General features: G+C 45.1%; 1 protein-coding gene across 1 annotated transcript in view; it reads left to right on the forward strand.

Annotated features, from left to right (window-relative positions):
- The window catches only part of LOC145359441 (calcium-independent mitochondrial carrier protein SCaMC-3L-like), a 63,558-nt gene that overhangs the window by 21,891 nt on the left and 28,295 nt on the right, over positions 1–13,372 (forward strand). The window contains exons 4-5 of the mRNA XM_080213989.1: positions 3,594–3,761; positions 8,492–8,641. Coding sequence (XP_080070115.1) covers positions 3,594–3,761; positions 8,492–8,641 — 318 coding nt within the window. The remainder of the gene's footprint in view (positions 1–3,593; positions 3,762–8,491; positions 8,642–13,372) is intronic.

Below are 13,372 nucleotides of genomic sequence, written 5' to 3' on the forward strand. Positions count from 1 at the left end.
TTAAATTAAAAGGGAAAAGAATTAATGGGAACCTGAGGAGCAACTTTTTTTTTTACATAGAGGGTGATACATACATGGAATGAGCTGCTGGAGGAAGAGGCAGGGACATTGACAACATTTAAAAAGCATTTGGGCAGATATATGGGTAGGAAATGTTTAGAGGGAGATGTGCCAAATTCAGGTTAGCTTAGATGGGCTTTTTGGTTAGCATAGACCAGTTTGGGCTGAAGGGCCTGTCTCTGTGCTGTCCATTCTCTGATAAACACTTTAGTCCTTTTTTGGGAATTGTGTGACCTGATTAACCTGTAGCATCTCATTGTCATACAGTCAACATGGTAAATTGGTGTTACCTGATTGATGGATGATATCTGGATCCTTGTGCTTTATCTGTCCCCGTACATCAATGGAAAGATGTTGGGAGGTTCCCAAATGCCTTGTTTCCACTAATCTCTTTACACTGTATGAAGGATGTGATTGCACTAGAGAGGGTGCAGAGGAAATTCACCAGGATGTGACCTGGGCCAGAATATTTTAGCTATTAAGAGAGGCTGGTTAGAGCAGAAAAAGCTGAGTGAGGATCTGACTGAGGGATACAAAATTATGAAGGACATAGATAGACAGGAAGAAACTTTGCTCCTTAGTAGAGAGAGGGTCAATAACCAGGAGACATTGATTTATGATAAAGGGCAGGAGATTTAACAAAGATATGTAGAGGGACAGGTAGTATTGTGGAAGCAGTGGAGGAGGGGGGGTGCTGCAGAAGGACTTGGACAGGTTAGGAGAGTGGGCAAAGTGGCAGATGGAATACAATGTAGAAAAGTGTGAGATCATACACTTTGGAAGGAGGATTGGAGGCATAGACTATTTTCTAAATGGGGAAATGAGAAGCACAAAGGGACTTGGGAGTCCTTGTTCAAGATTCTCTTAAGGTTAATGTGCAGGTTCAGTCGGCAGTTAGGAAGACAAGTGCAATCTTAGCATTCATATCGAGAGGGCTAGAATATAAGAGCAGGGATGTACTTCTGAGGCTGTATATGGCTCTGGTCAGACCCCATTTGGAATACTGTGAGCAGTTTTGTGCCCCGTATCTAAGGAAGGATGTGCTGGCCTTGGAAAGGGTCCCAAGGAGGTTCACAAGAATGATCTCTGGAATAAAGAGTTTGTTGTATGAGGAATGGTTGAGGATTCTGTGTCTGTACTCGTTGGAATTTAAAAGGATAAGGGGGATCTTATTGAAAGTTACAGGATACTGCGAGGTCTGGATATAGACATGGAGAAGATGTTTCCACTAGTAGGAAAAACTAGAACCAGAGGGCACAACCTCAGGCTAAAGGGACGATCCTTTAAAACAGAGATGAGGAGGAATTTCTTCAGCCAGAGAGTGGGGAATGTGTGGAACCCTTTGCCGCAGAGGAGGCTGTGGACCCCAGGTCTTTAAGGCAGAGATAGATAGGTTTTTAATTAATAAGGGATCAGGGGAAAAGGCAGAGAGTGGAGCTGAGAAAAACATCAGCTATGACTGAATGGTGGAGCAGACTCGATGGACCGAGTGGCCTAATTCTGCTCCTATGTTTTATGGTTATGGTCTTATTTAGAGGAAAATTGAGGAAAAACATCTTCACCCAGAGGGTGGCATGAATCAGGAACTCACTGCCTGACAGGGTGGTAGAGACAGAAACCCTGACAACATTTAAGAAGCATTTAGATAAACACTTCAAATGCCATATGTACAAGGCTACAGGTCAAGTGCTGGAAAATGAGATTAGGGTAGGTGCTTAATGGCCAGCACAGACACAGTGAGCTGAAGGGCCTCTTGCTGTGCTATATGAATTTATGATGCTATAAACACAACTTAAGTCCGTTTTTAATATTTCATGATGGCAGCAGTCTATAATCAGCTTGCATTTTTTATGCATCTGGATCATTCCAGGAATCAGTGGGGAATTTGGATGGAGTGTCTTAATCAGCTGTCCATAGCTGTGTCAATCATGTCATATTCAGACGGGTCCTCCCATTTATCCATTAGGGATTGACCACACAAAATAGATTTCACCTAAGGCTTTGCAGTGATTTCTGGATTCCCCTGAATCCAGGGTGCCATTGACTGCACCCATGTAGCCATCAAGGCTCCAACAGGTCAGCAAGCCCCATTCATCCTGTTGGGAAATTTTGGTCATGATGTGGAGATGCCAGCATTGGACTGGGGTAAACACAGTAAAAAGTCTGACAACACCAGGTTTAAGTCCAACCGATTTATTTGATAGTAAACTCACAAGCTTTCGGGTTTGTCCCTTCGTCAGGTGATAAATCTGTTGGACTTAAACCTGGTGTTGTCAGACTTTTTACTGGGAAATTTTGGGAACAGAGAATAGAGATCAACTCTGGAAGACTGGCCTGGTAGCCAAGTTGAAGGAGTTAGGATCAATGTCTCCCTGGTGTCCCTGCCTCCCTGAAGGTTGCCTCCTGGCTCGCACTCTCTGCCTGTCCTAGCTTCTCATCAGATCCATCTGCAGAGTCTGCTTCTGAGGTTTTGGACATTCAGTAAGGGAAACTTTTGGAAAAGTAACCAGAGAGGATTATATCAGTTTAGGTTAATGACTATGCTCATTGGAATTGGCTCATTTGCAGTTAGACAAAAACAGATCTGCCCCAACTAAATTTGATTTGAAGATTGGTAAATAAAATTGAGATGAAAGAATGGGTTACCTTCCAAAAGGTTTGGGTAGCATAGAGGGAAAGATCTGACAAAGATCAGAGCTCCTTAAATAACAAGAGAGATTAACTAGAAGGAGAAAGAGGGTATCTATCACAGATATCAGACCAATAACACAAGCAAGAACCAGGCTGAATATAAAACATTCTGAGCAAAAGTGAAAAGGAAATCAGAGAGACAAGGAGAGAGATTGAGAAGAGATTAGCAGCTAATTTCAAAGACAATCCAAACATCTTCCATAAGGACATAAATAATAAGTGGGCAGAAAGGTGAGGACTATCACCACTTGGGAGCCCACAAAGGGCAAAATATCAATGGCTGAAGAGCAGTAAGCCGGATTTTGGCCAAATTTCTGGACGAGAGTGGGATGGGCTGTGTGTGGAGAGAATTGGGGGTGTGGGCAGAGATCAGGAAGTATGAGAAACAAATTTGGGTAGAGTATATGTGGGGAGGGAGAGGGGTTTGTAGGGAAAGAGAGTGGGGACTTTGAGGGGGGGAAGGAATTTGAATATTATCAGTTGCACGGCCATGCAGGAGGTTTGTGTTGTCGGCATTGGGATGAGGAAATGGAGACTGCAGGAGCTTCGCTCCCTTCTGAAGACTGAGCAAAGTTGCCCTTTGACCTCAGTTATCCCTGAGCAAAGCACTGAGATATAAAGGGACTGGAAATGGCGACGAACAGGTATCACAAGTTATGATGAGAGGTAGTCATTATGTAAGAGGTTCTTGATGGAACTCCATCCCTTCCAGTTGTTTATCAATGAGATAGTACCCGGAGTTTAAAGGTTAATAGTGGTCTCCATGCTCCTCAATGGAATGCAAATAGAGAAGCGAGTTTGGAGATGACAAGAACCTTTCTCTGTTATGTGTTTGCTTACAGTATCAACCCTTGGACACTGGGCTATTTGGAAGTCTATTTATTGCTAAACCCCCCACTCCTGAGCCATACGGTGCCACCTGGTGGAAGCAGTTGATTGCAGGAGCAATGGCTGGAGCCGTTTCACGCACCTCGACTGCCCCTCTTGACAGACTCAAAATCTACATCCAGGTAAAACATGGAAAGTGGTGGGAACTAAAGGCCTTCCCACTGCCTGAAAAGTCAGTGCCAACAACTCCATTTCGATACTGGCTACCCTGTTGTATTAATGCTCCAAAAAGCTTTCATTGGCTGGACATGGAACTTTTGGCCCTCAGTGAGGTGGGAGTCGCGTTTCAGGGGGTTTGGGTCCCAGCAGCAGATAAAACTGCAATATCGAACAGGGTCTTGTTGCAGACCCCTGGGGTCTCAGTCTCAGAAGTATGGGACCACGTTCATGTGGAACCTGCAGGGCTGGGAGAGGAAGCCTGGGGTGTGGGAAGAGGGCATTTAGTGGACAGGGGGTCGGCGTGTGAGGAGTGGGGAAGGAAGGAGATCTTGTTGGGGCAGCAATGTTGAAAGGAGGCCAGTGATGGAGGTGCCTCCAGCCCCTCTGCTTCCTCCCTGAGGGTTAGGCTGAATCCTCTTTGGGCATTCCCCTTCCCTGAACTCCTCCTTGCTAGCTCATAATTGAGGCTGGGTGGAAAGGGCCTTTTGTTGGTCATTTATTGGTCAACTCAGGACCATAACCGGGGTAATGGTGAGATGACTTGCCTAGGCTCGCCTGCCCCACTGTAAAAATGTATTCAGATATGAGCAGGCGAAAGCTCAGTGGGAAATCCCTCCTTCCTTCCGTTGAACTTTACTCACCTACAAACCCACTGGGGAGAAGGGGGGGGGGGGGTTAAATTCTGCCCACAACTCACAGAAATAAACCTCCAGAGGCCAAGCAGCCTCTCTCAAGCAAGCTTTTGTGTTTCAGTGTAAGTGTCGCCACATTGGTGTCGGGGGAAATCCTGATGTGGGAGTTTATCCCACATAGAGGGAGGACCCACTATGGTATTCCAACTTTTCATGGAGGGAACCTGAGAATGTTATTGGTGGGGACGATCTCAATGGGAAATCCCACCATTTTAAAAGCTTTATTTGGACTCCTGTTGGATTCTCTGTCCCTTCACCGCACCCACCCCCCCAAATCAAGTTGTGTGTCTTGAAGACTGCCTTGGAGAACACTTACCCGAAGATCTGAGGTTGAATGCCCATGACCGCTGAAATGTTCCCCGACTGGAAGAGAACCCTCCTGCCTGGTGATTGTTGAGCAATGTTCATTTATCTGTTGTCGTAGCGTCTGCACGGTCTCCCCAATGTACCATGCCTCGGGACAACCTTTTCTGCAGCGTATGAGGTAGACAACATTGGCCGAGTCACAAGAGTATGTACTGTGTACCTGGTGGATGGTGTTCTCACGTGAGATGATGGCATCCACGTGAGAACATGGTAGCACAGTGGTTAGCACTGCTGCTTCACAGCTCCAGGGGCCCAGGTTCGAATCCCGGCTCGGGTCACTGTCTGTGTGGAGTTTGCACTTTCTTCCCGTGGGTTTCCTCCGGGTGCTCCGGTTTCCTCCCACAGCCCAAAGATAAAGAACAAAGAACAACACAGCACGGGAAACAGGCCCTTCGGCCCAATGAGCCCAAGCCACCATTTTAACAATGAGTGCCCTCCTCTACCCATGATCTTTGTCTACACCTACTGCGGAAGATTGAGGGGAGACTAATTTAGGGACAATTTGTTACACAAATCAGCCTAACTGCATGTTTTTTTGGGATGTGGGAGGAAACCGGAGCACCCGGAGAAAACCCACGCAATCACGGGGAGAATGCGCAAACTCCCGCAGACACCGTCCCAAATCCATGTATCTGCACAGCAAACAGTGATAGTCACTGAGCTGTCATGTTGCCCGTCAGATGGTCCAGTTTAAGCGCACACTAACGACGTGAAGCACTAGGCAACTCTCGAAGCAACATCCAAGAGCAGCCCTCACACAACCCACTGCGCGTATGCCCCTTGTTAGACAACAAGGCGGACCGATCACCTGTGAAGTAAAAGAAAAGACATCAATAAACATACACAACTTAGACAGACATTTACGGAATCCCCAGAGCGCAGAAATAAAGCAAGTGAGCCATGAAATATTTTGGAAGGTCCATAGGAATCAATTGATTCCCAGGGACATCCCAAAGCTCTTGATCTTTATTTAGAAAAGTCTCCTGTATCCCTCCATCTCCAGTCCGCTCATTGCCTGTCTAAGTAAACGTTAAACAACTCCAGCGTGCCTGCCTCCACCGCCCTACTTGGCAGTGCATTCCAGGCCCCCACCACCCTCTGTGTGAGAAACCTCCCTCTAACATTCGAATTATACCTCGCCCTCCTCACCCTAAGCCTGTGGCCCCTCGTAATTATTGTATCCAACCTAGGAAAAAGCTTACCACTGTTCACTTTATCTATACCCTTCATAATCTTATACACCTCTATTAGATCTCCCCTCATCCTCCACCTTTCTAAGGAGAACAGCCCCAATTTGCCCAATCTTTCCTCTTAGATGTGCGGGTTAGGTTGATTGGCCATGCTAAAATTGCCCCTTAATGTCCTGGGATGTGTAGGTTAAAGGGATTAGTGGGTAAAGTATGTAGGGATGGGGGTAGGGCCTGGGTGGGATTGTGGTCAGTGCAGACTCGATGGGCCAAAGGGCCTCTTTCTGCACTGTAGGGTTCTATAAAAATAAATCCATGTCGATGATCCGGCACGTCTTGCAGAGCTTGGTGTGGCAGGGTTGTGTGGTGTCGTGGCCTCCTGAAGGCTGGGTAGTTTGCTGTTTGTTTGTTTAGGGTTGTGCAGTTGTTTGAAGGCAAGAGGTGGGGTGTGGGGATGGCCTTGGCGAGATGTTCGTCTTCATCGATGACATCTTTTATCTGTGCTTGGTCCTCTCTCCACTCACACTGTCTGTACCTTTAAGACTTGACTACCTGTAAAGACTCACATTCCAATCATTATCTTGTAAATTAAGCTTGTGTCTGTATATGCCCTGTTTGTAAACACAACTCCTCACTCATCTGAAGAAGGAGCGAGACTCCAAAAGCTAGTGCTGCCAAATAAACCTGTTGGACTTTAACCTAATATTGTGAGACTTTGCACTGAGGTAGATGCTATTCAGGTTACACTACAATGAGGAAACTCTGGCATCAGAAGGCTCAAGGTTAATAAGGCAACAGGGTGGCATAGTGATTAGCACTGCTGCCTCACAGCGCCGGGGACCTGGGTTTGATTCCTGGCTTGGGTCACAATCTGTATGGGATTTGCACATTCTGTGTCTGTGTGGGTTTCCTCTGGGTGCTTTCCTCCCACAGTCCAAGGAAGCGCACGTTAGATGGATTGGCCATGCTAAATTGCCCCTTAGTGCCAGGGGACTAACTGGGGTAAATGCATGGGGCTTGGATGGGATTGTGGTCGGTGCAGACTAGATGCGCTGAATGGCCTCCTTCTGCACAATGTTGAATGGACGGTCGGTACTGAAATTTGACAAGACATCAGGACCAGATGAGATGCATCCATGGATATCGAAGGAAGAGAGAGTGGAAACACAGGGTCACTGGCCAGAATCTTCCAGTCTTGTCTAGACTCAGGGGAGCTGCCGAAGGCAGCTTGTTCAAACCATAGAATCCTTACAGTACAAACAGAGGCCACCATTGAGTCCACATTCACTCTCCAGAAGAGCATTTTGCCCATGTCCACTCCCCTGCCCGATCCCACAACCCTGTGCATTTACCATGGCTAATCCACCTAATTTACAAATCTTTGGACTGGGTCAATTTCAAAATTTGCACAGGACACAAAACTGGGAAGTATTATAAACTGAGAACAGTGTAGAACTTCAAAAGGACAAGTTGGTGGAATGGGCAGGCAGGTGGCAGATGAAGTTCAATGTGGAGAAGTGTGAGGTGATGAATTTTGGTTGGAAGAACGTGGAGAGACAATACAAAATAAGGGGTAGAATTCTGAAGGGATTCAAGAGCAGAGGGCCCTTGGTGTATATGGCTTAGATCATTGAAGGTGGAAGGACAGGTGGAGAGAACAATTAATAAAGTGTATAGTATCCTGGGTTTATTAATAGGGGCATATAGAGTACAATGGCAAGGCAGTTGTGCTGAATTTATCAGTTAGATCTCAGCTACAATATTTTGTAAGTCCTGGGTGCCACACTCTCGGAAGGATATGTGAACACATTGGAGAGAGAGCGCAGAAGAAGTTTATAAGAATGGTGCCAGGGATGAGAAACATCAGTTATGAGGACAGATTGGAGAGATTGGGACTGTTCTCCTGAGAGAGAGGAAGGCTAAGAAGACATTTGATAGAGATATTCAAAATCATGAGAGAGCTGGACAGGGTAGATAAGGAGAAACTGTTCCCACTCATTAAAGGATCAAGGACGAGAGAGCACAGATTTCAAATGATTCGGGTCTGGAATCACTACGGGGAAGTGTGAGGGAGGCAGGCTCAATCAACGTATTCAAGAGGTCATCTGATGATTATTTGAATAGAAACAATGTGCAAGGGTGCAGGGTGCTGGCACTAAATCATGATACTCATTTGGAGAGTCAGTGTAGACCTAATGGGCTGAATGGCCTCCTTCTGCACCATAACAATTTTACCCTGCATTACAACACCACAGCACATTACAATGCATTACAGCACCACTTCACATTGCCTTATAACATTTAATCCAGCATTACAACACTGTATACACAACACCACTTCAAACAGCTGCCTTCTTATACCAAAAGGTGCAAATTCAATGTCAAAGAGAATTAAATGACATGCAGGAGAGTCTTTGATGTAAAATATTCTGTTATTTTGTGCTTTAGGTGTATGCTGCAAAACAGCACCTGAGTTTGTTGGGCTGCTGGAGAGCAATGGTGGAAGAAGGTGGCTATCTCTCTCTCTGGAGAGGTAATGGAATGAATGTGGCAAAAATAGCACCAGAGACTGGCATCAAGTTTCTGGCTTATGAAAAGGTAATTGACCCTGTGAAATTTCAGCAATATTTCTTCTTGAAACTCTTCCCTGACCTCACTGCCTCCCTATCATAACAATGGATATTTGAATTTAGTGCATCCGTGTTTAAAGTTTATTTTCTTTGTGTTACAAGTAGGCTTTACATTAATACTGCAATGAAGTTATTGTGAAAATCTCCTAGTTGCCACACTCCAGCACCTGTGTGGGTACACTGAGGGAGAATTTAGCATGGCCAATGCATTTAGCATCATTCAGATTGTGGGAGGAAACTGGAGCACCCAGAGGAAACCCACGCAGACACCGGGAGAACGTGCAGACTCCACCCAGACAGTGACCCAAGCCAGAAATCAAGCCCAGGTCCCTGGCGTTGTGAGGTAGTTCCACATAAGCAACATTTCTCTTACAGACATACAATTGTTTGAGCCTCCCAGTTGCAGTTCAGTAAAGGAATCAAGAGTCCACCTTCTTCATAAACTACCTTTATTCCTGTGATCCAACTCCCCATACAATTCTCCTTCAACACCCAGTGCCACCTGAAACCCTTTGTAGTGACTTCTGCTGAATATTTGACATCAAATTAGGATTTAATTGGAAGGTCTGTTAACCCATTCCTAAATCTCCCGTTCCTTAAAGAAAAAAATATTTTGATGAAAACAGAAAACACAAAACATACTCTCCCTTTCTCTTTTTTTCACATTGAAAAAAAAATACATTCACAGATAGATTAAGAAGATCCCTTTCTTAATAATGTCCAAAAGTTTCTTCAAACTAGCCCTCACTGATGGCTACTATCGACCCATTTAATTGTTAATATTTCTTCTTTGTCCAGCATTTGCTTTAAGCTGGCTATGTTGATCCTCCATCTTCTCATTTCCACTTTTTGTGGAGTGTACATTCTCCCAAAGGGATTTATTGTCACTCAATGGGTATTTTACCTGAGTGCCCTAACCCTCAAAATTTCCATTAATAGCTGCGATATGAAGAAGGCCATATCCACTGCCTCTACAAGACTTTGTGTCTTAATGGCCAATATGCTTCTTACCACTCTCCTTATTTTCTTTGTTTCTCACACAAGGGGCAACATTTTCCATTTTCTCCCAAAAGAAATATAAAGCCTCCTGCACTTTGAAACCCCATCACACAAACTGGCATAGGATGCTGAGTTTCAAGTAGCTAAGATTACCCAAAAACGGGAACCTCAAAACATACTCCTGCATTTTTAGTTTGGCCAACGTTTTGGTGGCTCTCATTATGTCTTCCACCGTGGGGTCATTCATTTTTGTACTCAACTCTCAGATACCAAAAACTAATGTCCACTCTGTCTACCTAGCCAATTCGGTTGCCCAACCAAACTTCCGAGTTCCTCTTTTTCTGTCTTTGAAATCATTGCATCCTTTTGTGAAGCCAGACCACGACAAATTGTGATTGGGCTGATACTTTCCAAATAAGATTGCTGATGTAAAGTGAGACCAGACTCAGTCTGTCTGATTCCAGCCCAATCTATCTGAAAGCGCCTGAAGCCTGACTTCTAACCTTGAATTCCTTCCTCAGCCCAGAGATTACTGTAGCTTTGAAATCACAACTACCACCCACAAAAAAATCATCAACATGCATTATAAAGATACCAGAAAGTTTTCCTTCATAGAAGCAGTAAAACATTGCAGGATCTGCTTTCAACTGGTATCAGCCTAGTTTAAACAAAACCGACGTTACCAAAAAATACCAAACTCTTATCATTTAACTCTTATACACATTTATTTAACTTCCACAGTACCCCTTCCGTGTTAGCTGCCTGTTTGGGAGGATGGAGAAAAATGTCTGAAACTGATAATCCTGCAAAAAGGCAGCTTTAATGCCTACAGATTTGCATTCCCGAGCCTTTGTAGCCAACAGAGCCAAGATCTTTAAAATAACCTTTTCCAAGGTCTTTTCTCCTTGGAGAGACGAAGGATGAGAGGTGACCTGATGGAGATAAGATGATGATAGGTATTGATCAAGTGGCTTTTTTCCTAGGGCTGAAATGGTTGCCACAAGAGGACACAGGTTTAGGGTGCTGAGGGGCAGGTACAGAGGAGATGTCAGGGGTAAGTTTTTCACTCAGAGGGTGGTGGGTGCGTGGTGGTGGAGGCAGATTTGATAGGGTCTTTTAAGAGACTTTTGGATAAGTACATGGGACTTAGCAAGATAGACGGTTATAGCTAAGCCTCGTAGGTAGGGACATGTTTGGTGCAACTTATGGGCCGAAGGGCCTGTTTGTGCTGTAGTTTTTCTATCTTTTTATGTTTTTATGTGCTGTAGGTGAATCCACCCTTAAATCCTGGTCTTCTAAGTTTTCTTCAAATCTCCTCGCCACAAGCTTGACCTTTGCCTTATAAGTTCCATCAGGAAGCACCTTCTCCGTGCAAATCAATCTGTGAGATAGAGCTGTTTTGTCCCCTATCTGGTACTTCCATGTATACCCCAAATTCACTCCAGCAATGTAGTTCTTGCTGGTTGGCATCTTTTATAATTTATTCATCGAACTGATGGCCACTGAAGTAGTTCTTAAAGAGTTATTTATGATTGGCTGATCTGATCTGGGAGATAGCTGTTCCCCACCTGAAAAACTCCCAACTATTCATTTCCACTAGACAAAGCTGCTGTTTATACTAAGCACCAGAGTTGGGAAATCATGTTACAGCTATATAAAACCTTGGTTAGGTTGCATTTGGAGTACTGTGTGCAGTTCTGGTTAACACACAACCAGAAGAATGTGAAAGTTTTGGAGACTGTACAAAGAAGGTTCACTGGGATGTTGTCTGGTGTTGGCTCTGAGGAAAGGTTGAATAAACTAGGGTTGTTGTCACCGAAAAGACGGAGGCTGAGGGGAGACCTGATAGAGGTTTACAAAATTGTGAGAAGCATAGACGGTGAATAATCAGAGGCTTTTTCCTGGGATGAAATTGTCAAGTACTAGGGGGCACTAGTTGAAGGTGACAGCTGGAAAATTCAAGGGAGATGTGCGGGGGAAATTTTTCACACAGAATGGTGGGTGCTGGAATGCGCTGCCAGAGGAGGTGGTGGAAGCAGGCACATTAGCAAATTCAGGAGGTATCTAGATGGATACGTGAATAGGGAGGGAGTAGAGGGATATGGACCGAGTAAAGGCAAAAAGTTTATTTTAGTTTAGTTAGGCATCACGATCGTCTCAGGCCTCAAGGGCCGAAGGGCCTGTTCCTGTGCTGTACTTTGTTCTTTCTTTGATCGGAAGCCACCAAAACCTCACAAGCACGTAGGCTTCTACTCCAAGTAGCATTCATAGTCTTACTCATATTCCAAAACCTTGTCAAGCTACAACCCTCTATCCCACCTGATATCTCGTTCTGTAGAGGCAGCAGATGATTAAGAAGGCAAATGGACTTTTGTCTTTCGTTGCTAGAGGGATGGAGTTTATGTTGCAGCTGTATAAGGTGCTGGTGAGGCCACATCTGGAGTACTGTGGACAGTTTTGGTCTCCTTACTTGAGAAAGGATATACTGACACTGGAGGGGGTGCAGAGGAGATTCACTAGGTTGATTCCAGAGTTGAGAGAGCTGGCTTATGAGGAGAGACTGAGTAGACTGGGGCTATACTCATTGGAATTCAGAAGAATGAGGGGAGATCTTATAGAAACCTATAAGATTATGAAGGGAATAGATAAGATAGAAGCAGGGAAGTTGTTTCCACTGGTGGATGAAACTAGAACGAGGGGGCATAGCCTCAAAATAAAGGGAAGTAGATTTAGGACTGAGTTGAGGAGGAACTTCTTCACACAAAGGATTGTGAATCTGTGGAATTCCCTGCCCAGTGAAGCAGTTGAGGCTACCTCATTGAATGTTTTTAAGGCAAGGATAGATACATTTTTTGAACAGTAAAGGAATTAAGGGTTATGGTGAGTGGATGGGTAAGTGGAGCAGTCCACAAAAAGTTCAGCCATGATCTTACTGAATGGCGGAGCAGGCTCGAGGGGCCAGATGGCCTACTCCTGCTATTAGTTCTTATGTTCTTATATTCTTCCGAACAGCACTAGCAAATCTCCTCAGGATAATGGCTCCCCTCTGGTTCAGGTGCAGCCCATCCTTCTTGTATAGGTTCCATCTTCTCCAGAAGACATCCCAATGATCCATATATCTAAAGCTCTCCCTCCTACACCAGCTCTTTAGCCAAGTGTTCATTTGTACAATCTCCCTGTTCAAGCCTCACTAGCACATGGCATAGGGAGTAATCCTAAGATTACCGCCCTAGAGGAGGTCTTTTATCTCCCAACCTAACTCCCTGAATTATCTTCACAGGACCTCTTCCCTTTTCCCTCTTCCTGCCTGTGTCATTTGTGCCAATGTGAACAATGACACCTGAATGTTTACCCTCCTGTCTCAGGATGCCCTGTACCCAATCGGAGACATCCAGGACCCTGGCACCAGCGAGGCAACACGCCATCCTAGACATTTGCAGACATAGAAAAACCTGTCTGTGCCCCTGACTATTGTGTTTCTTGCTACTATTGCTTGCTTGGACTTTGCCCAACCCTGCTGTACAGCAGGGTCAGATGGGGTGCCACATCTGACTGCTGCTGCTGGTATTTTCCACTGAGGGTCTTTCCCACCCAACAGCATCCAAAATGTTATACCTGCCGGAGAGGGGAACAGCCACTCTTGCCTTACCTGCCTGCTTTTCCTGGCGCTCACCCATCTACTTGTTTGGCCCTATGGGGT

The sequence above is a fragment of the Carcharhinus amblyrhynchos genome, chromosome 28 (assembly GCF_965287045.1).
Source record: "Carcharhinus amblyrhynchos chromosome 28, sCarAmb.v2.hapA, whole genome shotgun sequence".
Lineage (NCBI taxonomy): Eukaryota > Metazoa > Chordata > Chondrichthyes > Carcharhiniformes > Carcharhinidae > Carcharhinus > Carcharhinus amblyrhynchos.